Source organism: Syngnathoides biaculeatus, chromosome 11, assembly GCF_019802595.1.
Source record: "Syngnathoides biaculeatus isolate LvHL_M chromosome 11, ASM1980259v1, whole genome shotgun sequence".
NCBI lineage: Eukaryota > Metazoa > Chordata > Actinopteri > Syngnathiformes > Syngnathidae > Syngnathoides > Syngnathoides biaculeatus.
The window spans coordinates 3,048,789-3,068,789 of record NC_084650.1 but is presented as its reverse complement, the minus strand read 5'-3'; the positions used below and the strand labels follow the sequence as shown (position 1 = coordinate 3,068,789).

Genomic DNA, 20,001 nt, shown 5'->3' with positions numbered 1-20,001 from the left:
TGTGATTTAGTTAGAAAGTACCTTTCAATTATTTTTTTAGGAAATAAAATCACCACTTCAAAACTTCATTATATGTTTGCTTGAGTCATCGTTATCTGATTTTTACATTTGTCCAATCATGTTAAATATGAGTAAAATAAGAACAGGAATTCAAGAAAAGGGGTAATTTTTTTTCACTGTATTGTACATAATATATACTGTCACACTGTTGGAAATAGTAGGCAGTAGGAGTCAGTTTATACCCCCAAGGATACCTCAATCAATGTGCCCCATAGCGATGATTATGGGGTCGTTTGTACCTAGACAAAAAAGCCATGTGCGTTCGTTCTCAAACTGTTGAAATCGAGTGTGAGCGTACACCCCTCATTTCCCATAAGAGACGATATCCAGTCAGTGGAAGTAATCCATTCCAGGGCCAAAGTGTCACTATCATAAAGCCTTCATAAACTACAAGAAACAAGCTAGTCACTGTTAATGTAGTGACACACACACACACACAAAAAGTAATTTACTTTAATACCGAATAATGACAACATAATGCAAAGGCGATTTACATCAACAGATGCAACTCCATCTCTGTTTTAATTTTTTCCTTAGATGGAAAATTAACCACCAACTTTGATAGCAAGTAACCAGTCACTCACATTTGGAAAATGTACATCATGCCCGCAGATATAAAGTTGCAGGTGTGATTAGGGATGGAATCTCAAGACCTCAAAATAACTTACTGAGTTGTTATACCCGAGTATGTAGTTGTTACCTAATACCATAATCATAATTTATTGACACTGCACAGACTGAGACAGACATTTTTAAAGATGTCAATAGACATTCAATTTCAAAACTAAATATTCATATAATCAAATCATTTTTTTTCATCATAATGTTATAATCTCACGGAATTTACGCCGCTATCTATTGTCAATCCATTGATGAAAGCTATCAGTAGATGATCTATATCTTTGTAAAGCATGTAGAGGGGAAAAGTTTTCAACTTCAAGATAATGCGCTACCACAGGAGAAAATGACCGTTCGCATTTAGATATATGGACAGACTAGTTTAACATTAAAACTTAGATCAAGTCAAAGTAAATCACAATGTCATATGTATTATAGTTAGATACTGAAACATTACCTGTGTTATATCCCAGAAATGTTTTTAGTGTAACTCAGGGGTGGCCAGATTCCCCCCAAGATCTACTTTTCAAGCAGCCAGCCTCTCGCGATCGACCGGCAGGGCGGGGGGTACACGCGCACGTCGCCAAGACTGCTTTACATAGGAGGCCGGCTTGCTACAACGCGCCATTATGTGCGTGCGCTCGACGTACTGGCCACACCTGAATCAAGCGACGAGGTGGATGATTCTCAAACGTCTTTTTTTTTTTGTCACGCCGTCACACAACCAAATCTGCCTCGCAATCGACGCATTGAGCACCCGTGGTGTAACTGAATTTCCTTTGACATGGCTCATGATGTTGATGACTTTCGACGTAAATTAGCTCACAGTACGTGAAGCAACTCGGAACATATGCTTTTGGCATCACTTCTGTACATGCTTAGTACGGTTAACTTACATTTCCTTTTTCTGGGTGAATACTTAATGTTTAGGAGCAGGCTTGTTTTGTTAACATTTATGAAATAAACACGTAAATTAATGTCAAGACTACACAAAGTAAGCAACGTCTTTGAGTACATATTTTTTGTACTCATAAATTTTACGCACATGATTTTTTTTGTGCTCGACTGTGCAGATTTGCGAATGCGATAGCGCACGGGCGCGAACAACCTCGTCAAATGTGAGTGACTGAAGTAACTCTGTTGTGTGACGATGAACGCTAGCCTGCTTACTTCACCAACGTCCTCTGTATAATATTCTCTTAACACATTGTTGAGACCAAAACAGACAAAGAAAAGGCAACACCAGGTTGTAACACCAAACTTGGATTTTTTTTTCTGAAAATTTTGGTTCCAGGGCAACACAGTTCATGAGGTTACGATGTCTGGCTGACAGTTGTGAGGACTGTGGAGAACTTCAATTCCGTCTGGCCTTGCCTTTGGGGGTTTGAATATTCTCTTGGTGCCTGTGTGGGTTTTCCCCGGATACTCTGGTATCCTCACACATCCCCAAAACATCCATTGTTGGCCAAATAAAGCGTCAAAATTGTCCAGAAGTAGGAATGTGTTGTGAATGGTTCTTTGTTTCTATGTGCCCTGCGATAGGCTGGCGATCATTTCAGGGTCTATCCTGCGATAGGCTGTAGAATGCCCACAACCCTTATGAGGATAACTGGTATAGAAAATAGAAGGATGGATGGAATATTGTGCATTTCCTTCCACAATAAATTGATTCTAATTGATGGAAGATGGGTGGAACAGTGGAGCATCGGTTTCGATCGTTGGCCTCACAGTTCAAATCCCGGCTTCGCCTGTGTGGAGTTTGCATGTTCTCCACGTGCCTGCGTGGGTTTTCTCAGCGCACTCCGGTTTCCTCCCACATCCCAAAATCATGCATTCATTGGAGACTCTAAATTGGCCCGAGGTGTGATTGTGAGTGCGGCTGTTGTCTGTCTCCTGTGCCCTGCAATTTGCCGGCAACCTGTTCAGGGTGTACCCCGCCTCCTGAAGACTGCTGGGGTAGGCTTCAGCACTCCCCTCGACTCTTGTGAGGATAAGCAGCTAAGAAAATAGATGGATGGATGGATGGATGGATGGATGGTTAGTTATTGGTCCTGGAAGTAAGTGAGAAAAAAAACAGAACTAAACCATCACGGGCACACGACTCGGTAACCACCATTTTAAACCATCACAGTATTTCAAGATCATGGGGGGTATTTTTGACAAAGCTTAATTTTGCTCCACACATCAAGAACATAAGCAAGATAGGATTTTACCCTCTTAAAAATATGGCCAGGGTCTGCCCGTTTCTCTCTGTCTAACGCAAAGGTGCTGATGCATCCTTTCTTCTCCTGTTTACAATATTCCATTGGTCTGCTCTCTGGGCTTCCAGAAAACACTATCTCTAATCTACAACTACTCCAGAACTCAGTTGCTTTGAAGATAACTCCATTGGCTTCCTCCCCTGTGTGTGTTTTTTAAGGGTCTTTTACTAGTTTTTAAATGTCTTCACAATCTTGGGTCATAATATGTATCCGTTATCCTTTTATCATTTCAATGCACAACAATAAAAACTTTTCTATATCGTGGCACGGTGTATGACCGGTTAGGGAATCTGCCTCGAAGTTTAAATCTGGGTTTGTCTGTGTTGCATTTGCATATTCCCCCCATACCTGCGTGGGTTCAACTCGTTGGATGAGATGTTAACCGCTCTCTGCCTTAGGGTCAGGGGATAAGTGGTGACCCCATGGGAAGTTGTTACCCATTCGGGCTGTGCCCAGCCAGGCCTCATGGGTCCAGGACCATCCACCAGACCTTTGAGTTGTTCTTTGTCTGGTCGATGACCTTAGACCAGTTTGTCATGGGTGACCCTGCCAGGGGCAGAAAACCCCCGGATAACTTGGGATCAGTGGGACACATAAACCCCTCCACCATAAGCGGACTAAGATGACTGCTCAAGGAGGTGATAGTCCAATCAAATTACTTCTGAAGAACGACTGTTAGGGGGCAATGCTTGCAATATACTAGCACATTTATTTCAAGGTATCTAAGTTTGCAACCAAATATAAGCGCTAATGTGTCTACAATTGGTGAAATAATTCATTTAGACTTACCACCCAGGCAGATAACTAGCAGGGCTGACATCAGTTGCTTCTTCACTAAGAGCATCGAGGTTGATACTCATTTTCTGAGGGATAAGTACTCTACCTGCTGTACTGCATTTTGATTTAGAAATACACAGTAGTTTTTCTCATTACATTTCCTATTGTAATAACTGTACGTGTTCAGTCAAAAGAAGTTATCTACCCAGACATTTCAAATACTACATTGTAGAGCTGTACTTACAACAAACAATGTAATAATATGAAAATGTAATATTTTTTCTCACAGTTATTACACCATACGATGTCTGCTGTAGTGATAAATCTTTTGTTTTTCAACATAGTTTCATTCGAGACAATGGACTGAATGAAGAAATCCCAATGACCAAAATGCTAGATATTAAATGTTACATTTATGAAACAGAATCTCAATTTAAGTGGATAAAAATATTTTGATACAGATACACCGTGCCTTTTTTTTTCTTCTATCATTTCTCTATTTGAACACATTAATGGTCGTTAGGCCGAGTGCGGTTCAAAGATAGACACTTCTGAATATTATGTAGATTTATGAAAATGTCATTACCAGAGACTAATTGACCAAAAAGTCAAAGTCAGCTGAGTCCTTAATAACACATTAAATTGCGCAATTAACCAAGGCAGTAGCCCCCAAATCCATTTAGCACACTGACATCAAGTGATCCAGATGCTTCTGCTCTTTAAAAGCAAAGAGGGGGATTAAGGGTGAAGGTTAACACCTGTAAAAGGCGGTAAATTTGTCATTATCCTGAGCCATGCAGAGCAAAACCTGCTGACACCTGCTTCACTTGATTAAAACTCTTAGTTTGGACTTCAAACATGTGACCGGCTGCTGGTGATTCTTGCAATTAGGCCAAATATCTGATTCCCCACGTCTCTCCCTTTCAGTGGATGGAGCTATCCACCGTGCTGCAGGGCCCCTCTTAAAGAAAGAGTGCGCCACCCTCCACGGCTGCCAGACCGGACAAGCAAAGGTCACCTGCGGCTACGGCCTCCCCGCCAAATGTGAGTACAAATTTTGTGTAAAAGCCAGGTGTTCGGTGGAAGCTCCTGAGTGAGCCCGTCCCGGTGGGAATGTCTCGCCAAGTGTGACAGACATGCAGGAAGGCTTTCATGCGCCAGAAATTCTGCAGATAAGTAAAGGTCACAGAGCTTTATGAATAAAATAAAAAATATGGAATCTCAGCGGTTTCTTTGTCACATAAATCATGCAGATGTTTAAATCTTGACATCAGCATCCAGAAGCCGATTACGGTGCGTGTAATAGCTTCACTTGCAGTTTTCCTCTTACAGCAGCAATTGCACTTAATTAAGTAGCTCTTTATTCTTAACATTTAGAGTGACAGTAATTCTGTACCTTCAGTTGTTTCAATTTGGAAAATGCAGTATTTCTCTGCCAACATGTCTCTGGTAATATGTGGAGAACCTTAGTGCCTAAGATGAGCACAAACAGGGAGTTCCAGACACTACAGAGCTTTAATTCAAAACTTGGACATAAACAGATTCATTTAACAGGAGACACCATGTAAAAACTGTGCACCTCAGTTGTTGAGGCAGCCGACTAGAACTGTAGCCATAATGTTTTGGATGACTGCTGTGGGGGCAGTCCCCAAAACCACTTGTGGACACTAGTGTGTTTTGTGGACTTGGACAAGGTGTTCAACTGTGTCCCTTGGGGAATGTTTTAGGCACGCTTATTCCGGGAGTATTAGGTGCCGGACTGATGTGGGCTGTTTGGTCCCTGTAAAAACCAATGTCAATGTTTGGTCCATACTGCCCAGTAGTAAGTCGGTTTTGTTAGAGTTAGATTCTGCCAAGTCTGCCCTTTGTCTCCAATCCTGCTCATTAACATTATGGGCAGAATTTCGTCACCAGTTTCTTATAAGGATCCAGTTTGATGAAATAAGTATCACATCACTGCTTTTCGCAGATGATATGGTTCTGATGGCTTCATCAAGCTGCAATCGCCAACTCTAGCAGGGATGTCAATCAGCACCTCTAAATCTGAGACGATGGTCCTTAGTCGGACAAAAGGTGAAGTGCCCTCTCGGGGTCATGCAGGAGACCCCACACCCTATTTAAGGTGTTCAACTATCCCGGGGTCTTGTTCACGGACGAGGGAAGGAAGGAGTGCTGCATCAGCGACCCAACGTCAGATCAGAGGAAGAAAATAAATGGATGGCTTCAGTTCAGGGTCTAGAACACCTTCTGCCCGTAAATAGCTGGGATAGGCTTCAGCACTCTCACGCCACTTGTAAGGATAAACAGCTCAGAAAATGGATGGATGGATATTACATTGTAGAAATGATGTAAACATGAATACTTGGTTTCAGTCTTGGCAAAAGTCTCTATTTTAGTAAAAGTGTGTGTTTTGAACACAATATAAGAGTACGTCATATCAAACTTTTCAAGGAGTGGTTGATGAAATGCTTTTACTAAACAAGTTTAAAATAACAAAAAATGGAATTTTCCTTCTCGTACCCTGCTGGCACACAACTAAACAGTCTCATGAGTCCTTCTGGTGCATTCCTTGTCAGTCGGCAATCACAAAACCTTTTAAATTTAACAACCCGGTTGCTCCAATTATGATAGGTAAAAAATGCAATTCTCTTTCCCTTGACTTCTTGTCCTGCAGCTTCGTCTTTTCTTGACAAGAAATCATCATGTAAGTGCCTCCCTATCTTACAAGTGAAATGCGGTCTACCGCCAACTCTTTTTAGTTCTCCACATGAGCAACAGCTTTTTGACTTGGTCCTTGTGAAGTTACTCCACATTCTTGGCAATGTCGGCACCAACCAAAAAAAAAATCCTTTTTTGTCCTCCACAATACTTATAATTGAGGTCTTATTTATTCGATGCTGTTCTGTGCCATTGACATACTCCTCACAAATAGTCCACAGTGAGTCCCTCTTATTTTGCCAGGCTTTTCTAATGGTTTTCTTGGAGCCCTATTGAACTAGAAAAGATAAAACTAAAAAGTGCAAACCATTGACAAGCCACATTATGACCCATTGTGGAAACGTGTGACCGACCGCGATGCTAGAGCGGCTGAGACTGAGCCATCTCCCCACAATGGCTGCACGTCGCGGAACGAATGGGATGAACGAAACGTTTGCCCACTACGACAGGGTCCACCATCGGGCAATATTTTTGTTTGGTCTGTGGTTTGTAAATGGAACACCTCGAACAGTGAGCTCCAGTATCTGTATCTCCAGAATTCAATATTACATGAACGTCAGTTGTTGCACGTTTTTGGCAACTTTCTTGAAACATATTATGTATTTTGACAAATCTGAGAATTCACATGACATGCACTTTATTATGATTTTATTTGCTTTTGTGTCCATTGTTTAAAATCCTATTTAATTCTTGTTGGAATGGTGTTGACTGTGTGAATAAATACAATACGTTGCCTATGGAAAATGGATGAAGTCTAGCTTTTATAGGACTGAGAGTGCATGAGCTCTTACATTGTCTGCTCTTAGTATTCTTTTTTGACTGTGATGTGTGTGTGGGTGGGGAGTGTGCAGGTGCTACTCAGTATGTGTTTCCAAGCCTCCTCCCACGGTACCTCTCCCTCCCTGACAAAATATAGAGCCCTAAGAATACAGTAATCAAGCAAGTGCCTTCTTTATTGCTTAAACATTCGCAATAGGTCTTGATTGACTGTCAGCAGGAGGAAAAGCAGAAGTAGACGATATCAATGGAGGTAAAGCAAGTAGGCTTGACAAAATAGGCTATAAAGAGGCTTGGAGCGTAAACGGTACTGCGGTAAAGAGCTTTTACAAACTGTTTTTAACTATAAAAAAAAAAATCAAGAAATCCTGTTGTTTTGGATGTTAGCGTACCATTGGCGGTTTAGAGCCTGACAACTGTCTCAAAGTGGACATTAAAAAAATGTACCACAAGGTCCCCTTATCCTTCAAAACAAGATGTAGTAGTTGGTACCGTAGTTGGACAGTGGCTGCATATTTGTTATGCTTTTCTCCTGGCATAGTTTTGGCTGCAGGTCTGTGGGAATGTATTGTCAAAATTGCTGTCTTCATGTGAACATTTCCCACCCAAAAGAGAAAAAAAAATGTTTACCATATCCTCAGGGCGTTGAATTTGTTGCAACTGGACTGTTCTGGTTGTCTTTGAAGATGTTTGACCTCTCATCTGGGCAGGCTTCAGATGATTCATGCACAAGGTTAGGTAGGGCAGCACTAGCCCATTTATTTAATGGGAAAACCCAACTATTTATGTTCCAAGTTGGCGGCATGCCCCAAACAAAAAGACAAGTCTGTTTTACCATTGAAAGCTTTGAGGTAAAAGTTGACAAATTGCTTCTCAAATTACAAACAATTTTGCCTGAAGAAGTCTGTGAAAACATTGCCATGTAAACGACTAAAGCCCATCTTGAGCAGCCCAACAAAACCAAAAAGCTCGACAAAAAAGAACATTTCAGAGATTACAACTGAGACTTAGCACTGCCACTTCACAATTGTTGACCTGTATGCAAAAAAATGGAAGCCAACGAATTAAGAGGTGTGCAATAAACGGGTAAATGGGTCAGACCGAGATCTTACCCAATCAGAGGAGGAGGTTTGGCCTAAAGGGTCCAATTTTCCTGTGACATCACAGCAAGTTTGAATATTTAGTATGATCACGGTGTGTGAATAAGTTATTAAGAAGAATAACCGAGAGCAAAGTGGGTTAAAAATGTCAGCAGATAATTCCAATGCCAAAGCCCCACCTCCCAAATCTCTCCCTAGAAGAAAGAAAAGCTGACATCACCATGCAAGGAGGAAAACATCACAATCCTCTCATCAGATAAGGGGGCATGCACAGTAATCCTTAACATAACACTACCATAACAAGGCGTTTACCCTTCTCAATGATGCCAACACACACACACACACACACACACACACACACGCACACACACACTGGGGCAACTTGTCTGACATGCGATCATAGGAAAAGCACTCACACAAATTCTTTTTGCCTGGTTAAGCCCAGGGGAGCCTAAACTCTTACGCAAAAAGCATAGTAGAGGATTTGGGCAGAGCTGTAGATCTCTGTAGCCTGCAAGTGTAAGGGCAGCAGGGAAGCGATTTGCCAGGCTGAGCACATAAAAAAAAATATTACCAGCGTTTGCATTGTCTCACAAAAGCAATAACATATGCAATGAGTGTTGAATGTTGTTTGATGGCTAAGACCACTTAAATGTCAGGGATGTTAACATTTTATATTGTCTGAGGTTGAAGACAATCTTCTTATTCTTTTCAAACAGATTTGAGAGCAAGCCTGTGAAAGAGAACGCAGTCATTAGTTACATTGGTATCCCAATGTACTGTACAGTACTCTTGCAGGGTTCGTCTCGTATGAAAATTTAACACTATATCCTGCACAGGTACATTGAGGAAGGGTGGATGGAGTCAGCCTCTCTCCTCACACGATTCAGTTCATCATCAGATGTGATTTCATACAAAGATGTAATTTAATATAAATTTTCCAAATGGTTATATGGATCTGATGTCAACCGTCCCTGTGGACTGCCCACAGAAAAGTCTCCTGCCACTTCAACCTGGCGCGTCTCTCCACCATAACCTGGCAACAGTGCACAGAGTACACAGCCCACCATTGCTGCTGTTTTACAAGGCGCGCACACAATCGAGATATATTGACAAATGAAATCTGGAAAACAGCAACACGGCGTTGCTGAAAATCATTCACACCTATACAAAAAAATTTAGTCAATAAATGTGCTTCTGTTTCTTCTTGTTTGACAATTGTTATTGATACTGCAAACCTGTTCCCCGACCATTCGTTGCTCCCCTGCTACCTACCGACACAGAACACCACACACGGGAAGCAGTGGAAGGCACCAAGGGCCCGCCGAAACCAACTGTGGGGGAGGCTAGTTAGCGTGAGGTCGAATCGTAATCAAATTGCCAATTCTTTAACATTCATATTTTTATACATTCCTGACATTTGAGATGGATATGAAGTTATTATTAACTGAATACAAAACAGTTATTCACAATCTTTCTATAGATTCCATCCAGTTCACCTGGTAATAAATACTGTAAATCCATGCTCTCATAAAATGAAGGTGCTGGTGGCAGGCTGACATTTCAATTCAATGATTAAAAAACAAAAACAAAACAAGGCTAATGCACTTGGGCTCAGGAGCACCTCTGAAAACCGTCGTCAGTTAACACAGTTGATCGCTGCATGTACAAATGCAAGTTAAACCGCTACCGTGTCCAGCGATAGCCGTACTGTAAATAACTTGGATGAATCAAGATTTCCTTCAATTAAACCACAAAGAGAAATAAAACAAATAATTAAAGAAAATTAGATAAATGTTTTGAAAGAACAGAAAAGAGGATTGCTGATAGCAGATATCTGGAGTCACTTGCTTTAATAAAAAGACAAAGACCAAGTCTGAAACCGTGGCGTGCTCATACTGCGATATCTAAGGCCAGAATCAGCTGGTGTAGGCTTTAGCTCACCACTTACACCTACTCCTAGAAGCCAGAAATTAGATGGGCGAATGGATTGAATCCTTACTCTGTATTGAATATTAACTATATAATGTGACGTGTCAGGGGCAAAGTCTGGGGCTCACATCTGGTCTGCTACATCAACTTTTGTGATCAACTAAAGCAACTAAAGTGTGCCTTTTTAATCTTTCTTACAAAATGGGTTGATTTTCGCAGTGATTCTGAACGAATCAGTTCCAAAATTCAATTCTTTTTCACTTTTTTCAATTATTCCAAGTATTCTCTCATGAAATAATTTCAAGTATACTATTACATTGAAACATAGGGGACATGTACAGAAAATGTTATAACGTAATGAAGTGATTATTAGGGGTGGGAACGTTAGATGGTACTCAGTGAAACCGTTCAGAATGTTCTGCACGTTAAGATACACCTGGAAGAATCGTAGTGTTTTGGTTTTTTTTTTGCTTGTTTGCCTTTTTTTGGTCTTTGTATTGACGCTGTATGTGCACATACATGCCTGTTGGGCATTCATCTCCTTTACTCACAGTTACTTCAAAGTGCAGCTCATGGACAGAGTAAAAAACACACTAGAATGAGCAGAGGAATTTAGAGATGAGGATTTCAAATCTCAGCTGCGGTTGATTCCTGTTTCACCGTTCAATACAAGAAAAGCATGGAACTGTTTCATAGATTTTTTACTGAACATTGCTTGAATTACGTCCCCTATTTCTAAGGAAATACAAGCAATATCACTAGGCTCATCCTGTGTTTGTATCCGGATTTAATGATTGCTGGGAACACCATGCAGTGGGAACATTTATATCTCAAGATTTGCAGCCCTTTTCTGTTGTCCAAGAAAAGGTTTTGTCAACTAATAAAAATGTTCAACCTATATTATGTTATGTCAAGCTTTGATTGATTGGTTATGTCTGAGTGAGATGCAAGCATGACCACTTGACCCACCCTTAATCCAAATGTTACACTAGTAATGTTTTTCTGTTTCCATTTTTGTTTTAATTTGCTCCACATTTTATATTACTATATTTTCATGTGTACACAATTCAGCAATAAGAGACAGTTTACTATTTCAAAGATGAGTAACACTTCTAAATGACTGAAAAGCCAAATAGAAGCGGGACAGCATGTGAAGCTGGGGACACCACCTCATCTGCACGGACTACCAGCATCGGGCCTCCCCAAGAATTTGTCCTCGCTCCGCTGCTCTTCTCTCTCTCCACGGACGACTGTGCCTCAAATCATCCAGCTGTCAAACTCTTGAATTTTACAGATGATGCTAGAGTCATAAGCCTTATCAAAAATGGTGACGAGTCTGCGTATCGACAGGAACTTGAGCGGCTGGTGGTGTGGTGCAGCCGACGTAACCTGGAGCTGAACATGCTCAAAACTGTAGACATGATCGTGGAACTCAGGAAGCGTCCTTTGCCACCACTGATTCTCACGTTGTCCAACAACATTGTGTCAATTTTCAACACCTTCAAGTTACTGGGAATTACAGTCTCTCAGGAACTGTAATTTTTGGAAGACCATTAACTCCATCCTCACAAAGGCCTAGTAGAGGATGTACTTCCTGCAGATTCTGAGGAAGCGCGGCCTGCCATGGGACCTGTTGAGGCACTTTTAAACAGCAGTCATCAAAGGACATCCTTCGACTGCAATAGACTATTAGGACTGCTGGGAAAAAAATCATCTGTACCCTCCTCCCCACCCTTGAGGACCTGCAGGCTGCCAGAACTAAGACAAAAGAATACAAAATCTTCTTGGACCCCCCACATACTAGTCTCCACCGCTTCCAGCTCCTTCCATCAGGGATCATTGCAAACTAAAACGGGCAGAAATACCAACAGCTCCTTCCTTCTTGCCATTAAATGGATTGACTATGTAAGGTGCTTTTATGTCTCAAAAGTATTTTTTGCCAAAATGGCTCTCGGTTGTCATGCTAGAGTGACTTCAACTACCTGGGTTCCAATTCCTTGTATTTTCGACATTACTTGGAAGATAAAGAGGATTCTGACTCTGATTATGCTTTTATGAGGGTTCACCTCGCGGCCCACAAAAAAAAAAAAACAACTACATTGTGGCTAGTGAAAAAAAGACGAGTCGCCCTTGATCATTCTAAACCATTACTCTTATGTGGCCTGTGATGAAAATTAATTTGCCACACTTGCATTGTAAGGGCTTGATTTTTCCTCCTTCAATTTTCTATGAATTGAAACTGTATGATAAAACGTATTGGGCTTTTTCATTGGGTCCCAAATGCCTTCCTCGACAAATACAGCACATACTAAATGTTTTATATTTGGGAAGGGAGTGACATATTCCATGTGGGTAAGATCACAGTTGGAGGTTGGATAGAGGCCCACAATGATGAAGTACTGATGGAAAAGGAGAGCTACAAAGAGAGAAAGCTATCACTCTGTCAAAAACTTTGTCTTCTTTCCTCGTCCCCCCCCGACTCTTGCGTTCTGCTCCCTCAGTGACCAATTACCGCTAATTAAAAAGCTCTCTCCCCCTGTTCCTCTCACTTCAAGACCCCCATCTCACCGCTTCGCCTGTCACCCTGACAAGTTCTCTCGTTCCTCTCTCCTCTGAAAAATCTGTTTCTGCCTTGTGACATCAACAAGCTCCAAACGCCTCCCCCTCTCTTTTCTACCTTTTTGCTCTCAACTCCTCCTCAAATTCCTCCATCCTTCGATTTTTCTTGCTTCCACCCCATCAGATCATCTCTTCCTGCCTCACCCGTCTCACCTACTTCCCACCTTGAGTTCCTATTATCACCATCATCTTCGACAGTCATGTTGCTTTAAGAAAAGCCTTGAGTGCGCTCTGGGCTAAAGACTGTTGTGCTGTTTCCTTTGTTGCTTTTTCTTTCTTTCTGATTTTGACAGAACTGCCAACTTTCCTTGGCTTCTTCCTGCCACAGTGTCAGCGATGCGATTTGTGGAGGTGTTAAAATCCTTCAGTGGAGCGTCTGCTTATCCTAATGGTGGTGATGAGCAGGAAAATTCTGATGACAATACCAGTGGCAGAAATGGTGTTAATTCATTGTTTCAATCACCGTCACGAGTTCCGAAGGCTTTTTATAGCAAATACCACCTCAAGAATGCTTGGCTCTCCAAGTACCACCATGACATTTAAGTACAGGAGGGTGGTAAGGTTCAGTCTTCATCAAAAGTTTTCAAAATATAGGAAAACAAAAAAAGCACAGTATCAATATGTTTCATTTACTTAAAACAGCAGGAAGATGACAATGTGGAAGTTTGAGTCACCTCTCGCGCACATAAATGTACATTATCATTATCTGCTTTTGATTGAAATTAAATATTGTGTGTGGATGAATCTTTAATTTGGAGAACTGGAAGGAAGGCTTTCTTATACATGAAGGGACTCGTTTGGTGCTTGGTTCTGCGCTCTTGTCTTGTAGCTTTCAACAACAACAACAACAACAACAACAAGTGCTGCATGACATGAAGTCCAACCATCCATCCCTTTTGTATATCACTTGTTCTTATTAGAGTAGCAGTTGACCTGGAGGAAATCCCATCTGACTTTGAGGAAGAAGCGGGTAACACCTTAGACTGATCAGCAGCCAATTGCAGAACACACAAAAAAAAATAGTTCACACTCACTTTCACACCTACGGACAATTCAGTTCATTTAACATGCATGGTTGTTGACTGTGCTAGAAAACCAGAGTAACGGAAAACCCACAAGTATTAGGAGGACATGCAAACTCCACACATATTTTCAAATCGCAGAACTATGATGCAGAGATTTTGACCACTACTCCACTGTGCTTCCCATGATTCAAGTCATAATCAGCTCCTAAACCGCATATTTATGCGTTTGTAGGGCTCTTAGTTGGGCATTAAAATCATCCAAATGTGTGTGACATATGCTTTTTTTTTGGGGGGGGGGGGCCTGAAGGATATGTCATGATTAAGCATATCACATCACTGCCCAGCTATGACACTTTCTTTTTTTTAAAGATCTATTAATGATTGGCCACCAAACTTAGCCGGGATTGAGAAACCAGGTCAACGTTTTCCCAATTTCAGTTGGGGTATCCTCACTCACTGTGAGGATAAGCGGCTTGGATAATGATATGACATGACAGTTGGGGTATACTCATTAGTTATTTATGTTGAGCAGTGTAAATAAATAATACATTATAACATAAACATTAGTTATATATTGCTAGCATCAGATGAAATCCTTGCATCTCCAAAAAACAACACAAACACATTTTTGGAAACAGGAAAAAGTGCATATTTGTTGATCCATTAAGATTTCTTTGTCAAAGAAAACAAGCCATCTTGAGCACTTTTGGTTGGTCAATGATTTATGAGGACTGACCAATAGTATACTGTAGATGTGTGAAAGAGTGACGATATATATCTTTCTGAGGTTTTACTTTCATGGTGGGTGCCAACACTGTCCATTTTTTACAGACAACTAGTTCCAATGACAGAAACCCTGTTGTCATATAAATTAACATCTGTATTTCTTTAAAACTGCAGTGTCCAGACCCCCCTTTACTGCTGTTTAGCTCTTTAAAAAAAGATAGAACGCATGCTTGAGCGCGGCTAAAGAATATTGTGCATGTTTCTTTTCGTCGCCTTTCCATTCTCATTATAATTTTCTGACAAAGATTAAAAGAGAAAGATGGATCTGAAGGACCCAAACCAGACTTGGGCCTTCCACTTTCTTTTTTTTCTTCCCTGAATTTAAGAGCTGTCTTCACTCCACTGAACACAAACTGAGGTGGCGTGCACAAAAGGCCAGCTCGCTTTTTTTCCGGCCTCCTGATTTAAACGCAGATGAAGAAAGGCGAGGGCCAGATGGGGTTATGTGATGAGAGTAGGGAGCGAGAGAAAGAGACTAAAAGCGAGGCGGAGGGGTGGCCAAGGAGAACGGATTGACAGCTGTTGTGTGAAAAGCAGGGGCTCCCAGGTAAGAATACATGAAGGCCACAGGGGAGGAGACGAGGAGGAGGATGGCCAGAGCCAAAAAGAGGGGGACAAAAACACTGCTTTGATAGCCGATAAAGGGTTAGCGGGTCTCTGGATGGCACAGAATCAAGCTCTCTTCAAGATCGGGAGATGAGCTTGGTTTCAACACACACACACACACACACACCACACACACACACACACACACACACATACACACACATACACTGCATTTATTTCTTAGATAACTGAAGAGGTTTTCATTAGCATAGCGAGATTTCAAAACTGCATAAGTGTTGCTGATCGGCTGAGGTAGAGTCACATTTCATTGTGAGCCAATTACAAGTAGAGCTGTGTGGGTGTTGTTGATGCAAACGAAAGCAAAGAATGTTGTACACATGCACACACCGAGTAGACACTAATAGTGAGGACTGAGGAAATACTAAAGGGAACGGCAAGCACCGTTAAGTCAATAGGGAAAGAAGTAAAGAATGGTGATTTTCCATAAATGAAATTGAAGGAAAGGATGTACTGTATATCTGAAATGCACATGAAAATTTTCAGAATAAAAGTGTTTCCCAATGCCAGAGTCGATCCATAATGATGAAATATCTTGTACCCGCACATTTTTCTATGAAATGAGTGGCTGTCAAGGCTGAAGGAGACGAAGACGGTGTTGTGCCGCCGAAAAAATTTCTCTGATGGAGCATCCCAAACTGGTCAATGTTTTCATTGACAGTCGTAATCATTCAATACATCAGTTTCCAAAATACCAGTCGGAGCCGAGGTACGCACGCCAATACAGATGCTCTGTAAGGTGAAATAGATATCCAAACTTCAAAAATATCTATTGGCTTATTGTCATTTGACCCTCTTTGTAAATACACTCATGAGATGCTTATATCATAATACATGCCATTTGATGGGTGGCTAGACATACTTTGTCCCACTGCAACATTCGAATAGATGATATTTGTGTTTCTAACAGTAATTTATTGTATTAAGAGCCACACATTGTGAATAACTGGGGAATATTTGTTGAATATTTGTCAGTATGTAACAGTTTTCTGGGAGCTTTGTGACAGTGTTTTTGTTTGTTTGTTTTATTTTACACTACATCGACTTAAAACTTTTTGTATTGAAGAACATACTTTAATTAGGGCCTACAGTACTGTATGTCACCCAGTTGTTGTTTGAGTTGCAATAAATATTAAGAAAGTGTTGAGTAACTTCCCCAACATTTTGAGATGGCAAGGTTCACTAGTGGCCACCCACATCAGCCTTACGGTTCTGAAGTTCAGGGTATGAATCTCGCCTCCATCCTTGCTGTGTAGAGTTTGGCAGTTCCAGAAAGATGCAAGTTCACTTAATTGGAGACTGTAGATTATCCTTTGGTATAAATGTGTCAATGTTTTTTTTTTTTTTAAACTGTATGTGCTCTGTGATTGGCTGGCGACCAGTCCAGGCTGTACCCAGGTTTCTGTCCAAAAACCAGTTACGATAGGCCCCGGTTGACTAATGAGGATAAGTGGTGTAAAAAAATGGACAATTCAATGTCGATCACATTAATACAGATCTTGTAGCTTGAGGCTCAACACAAATAAAAGAGGGGTCAGATTGGGACGCTATAAAAATGTTGCAGTCTGTTCTCACAAGGAATAGTGCATCACTAAAGTTATGTAAAATGTTGATAATCTTCCAAGCCAAGTGACAAATTAGCCAGTGTGTTCAGAATTGGAATACTTTTTTGGGCATTAACCACTAGGAAATTTTATTGTGAAATGCCTGATAATTACTTTTGCATGTCCACTGGCAATATTATAAATTGCGAATATTCTAAATTATGATTCAGGATTCAGTAAAACACACACACACACACACACACACACACACAAATAAAGCAGATTGCATAGAAATATTGTTCCGTTACATTCAACAGGTAAATGAGTAAATAATAGCTCAATATTTAGTTTAGGTTTTTTTTCATGCTGGTAGCACCAGGTGTAGTCACTTTGTAAGAAACGGCAAATGTGTTCCTTTGTCCTAATAATTAACAGTTGTTGTGACACCTCACTGATAAACATTGCTTTAGAAAACAATCTTGTTGGTGATAATCACACAATCTAATTTGCTCACTGCTCTGTTGTTTATTGATGTTTCCAAGTTTATATTTAACCCTCAGCCTGATTGTCAGTGTAACACAATTTATGTGGCTCATCCTAGTGCTGCAAGAAATGTGCGTGAATTCCTTTTTGGCATGATGATCACAGTTTTCCTTTCCATACATGAAGTACAAAAGAAGAGCAATTTGTGTCACAAATTAAATATGTCAGATAATGCACACACCAAATGTTTTGATTCATTAGTGCAAGGTTAATCCACTAACTAACAGTGCAGCAACATATTTTCTTAATTACCACGAGAAAAGTTTCACCTCCAAGGAATCTCTAAGCAAGCAAAGACGGGAAAGGTGAAAAGTGCAAGAATCAAGAAGTTGACAGGTAGATTGCACTTCATTAAACAACAATTCTTTCTCTGAAGCTTTGTACCCTTGGTAAACAAAAAAGAAAAATGCTTTGGCCTTGTTAGAGCTTGATTCACTCCTCCCACACTAAAAAGTTACATTTTAGTTACATTCAGCAACTGCCAAGTGGCAGGAATATCACTTATCCACAGTACAAAAAATGAGGTCATAGTACTCAGGATTTGACCAACATTTTTGTGAAAAATGCGACACCCGACAGGGAAAAGCAAGAAATCATTTCTTATGGCTCTAAAGTCACACAAATCTTTGCCTCATGCATGACAAAAGCTCAGCGTAGCCCTCAAAAAGTCACTTCAGGGCATCAAAAAGTGGTGTTGTTTTTTTCCTTGGCCTTTTTGTGACACTTATTCCATATCCAACCGCAGCAAGAGTATGGTGTAGTACCTTGATATGTGAGTTTCATTTTGTCCTTTGACCAAGCTTGTAATTCAAATCAACCCTCCCAATGGAAATGAATTGAAGGGCCATTAATCCATTCCAGACTCCCCTCAAAATGATTTTATATTACATACGCTGTCTATAAAAAAAAAAAGAACAATAGCAACATATCCCTGAAGATCAGACATACACAGTGTAGTATTCATGTGTCGACGTGTGCCTTTAAAGGGCCACTGACAGATAAAACATAATTTTTAGTATGTTGTTGTTAAAAAAAAATAAAATACCCAGATTGGACCCATCCATTTGTTCACAGCACGTCAGAATGTTAACGTATATCGATTTTTGCATCTCCCGCCATAAAAATCCTCTTGAGACATTTGTGTTGGAGAAGAACAAGGAAGTGATGTTTTTTGCAGACGCCCATACTGGCGGGTTCGTGTGTTTATATCAGCTTTGCCCGTGAGTAATTAGCAGGGGTTTTTTTTGCGTGTCAGCCAAAATGTGGTATTGCTGGATATTGTTCGAACACTCGGGACGATGGATTCACTCTTCACATGTTTCCAAAAGACCCGGTTCGTCATGAAAAAATGGATTGCACAGGTGCAAACAACAAGAGGTTTGACACAGCTGCCGTGAACAGGGCGAAACAAACAATTTGTAGTTTCCATACCATCAAGCTAAGACCTAGACAAGTGTAACAAATATATTATCCTTACCAAAACATACATCGTCGAAAAGAGGAGGGGTGAAGACGGTCGTGGTACTTATTACCGGAGGGTGTGTACCCTCTAAGTATATGTAGGGGTGCAAGGGCAGTACTTAGTTGCAACATTCCACTCAGGGTTAATATGTCGGGCAACGATTTACAAATTTTGTGTGATTATAAACATAAACTAATCATATATATTTTCAACTTTGTTACAGTAATCCCCTTGGTCAAACCAGCAAAATATAAAGCACTTGTATTGTGTTTAAGACAATTTAATCACACACAATACAATGCAAGACAAAACAATAACAAAATAAAAGTACAAAGACAGTTTAGTAGCGTGTAACACGAGCTAACTAGTAAAACGATGTGTAGTCACGAAACTCGAATAAATGTTATTTCCAGTGAATGTTCCAGGATGGCAGCATGGCTGTTAGCTGGCACCTCGCCGTCTGTTAGCCTCCACAGCGGTGGGTCAGCGGGGAGGTTGACGGGAAGGAGAAATGAGCTCTCCCCCCTCTGACCACCGGTGTCTGGGCACTCCTGACGTACTTACTTTGCCCAGCATGGGTACTCCTGAGTACGCTGTATACGCAAGACTTGTAAAAGAGTTGGGAAATCAAAAGATTATAGGCCTGCCATTTTGAATATTTCATCGGGTTCTTCGTCCAGCTGTCGGGGAGTCTTTTGTTAGATAGAAGTGATCCGCATATCATCTAAATATGGCTCGAAACGATCAGGTAATATGGCCCCGGTCACTTCACTTCCTTCTGAGATGTTCTCTTCTTCAAAAGGACGTTCACTCTCAGAAGGGGCGTCAGAAAAATCTGAAAATCTCTCTTTTTCATCTGCCATAGCAGATGGCACAGCGTGTTTTCAATGGCGACTGTCCCAGTGTGACATCTGCAAATGACGTTGCAGGCAATATGGCCGCCACTGGGATGTCGAGTGAGATTTCCGTAACTTTGCCTATGAATAACACACTCTGCTCTTTTTTTTTTGTATAGACATTGATGTGTATAATATTATATGTAGTTTTCATATCTATTTTAAAATGTATATGTGGGTGTCAGTGGCACTTCAAGGCGTTTGACCTGGAGAGTGTCATCAGTAGCTGCTGCACTTATTTAGGTGTTGTTCATTGTGA

The 20,001-nt window shown here is 40.8% G+C and overlaps 1 protein-coding gene across 3 annotated transcripts in view; it reads left to right on the top strand.

The window, feature by feature from the left end:
• The window catches only part of macrod1 (mono-ADP ribosylhydrolase 1), a 199,239-nt gene that overhangs the window by 142,797 nt on the left and 36,441 nt on the right, over nt 1–20,001 (top strand). For all 3 annotated transcript variants that reach the window (XR_009797287.1, XM_061836128.1, XM_061836127.1), the window contains one exon: nt 4,644–4,760. Coding sequence is in view for 2 of the 3 variants with exons in the window: in XM_061836128.1 (XP_061692112.1) it covers nt 4,644–4,760 (117 nt within the window). In the remaining variant the exon portion in view is untranslated. The remainder of the gene's footprint in view (nt 1–4,643; nt 4,761–20,001) is intronic.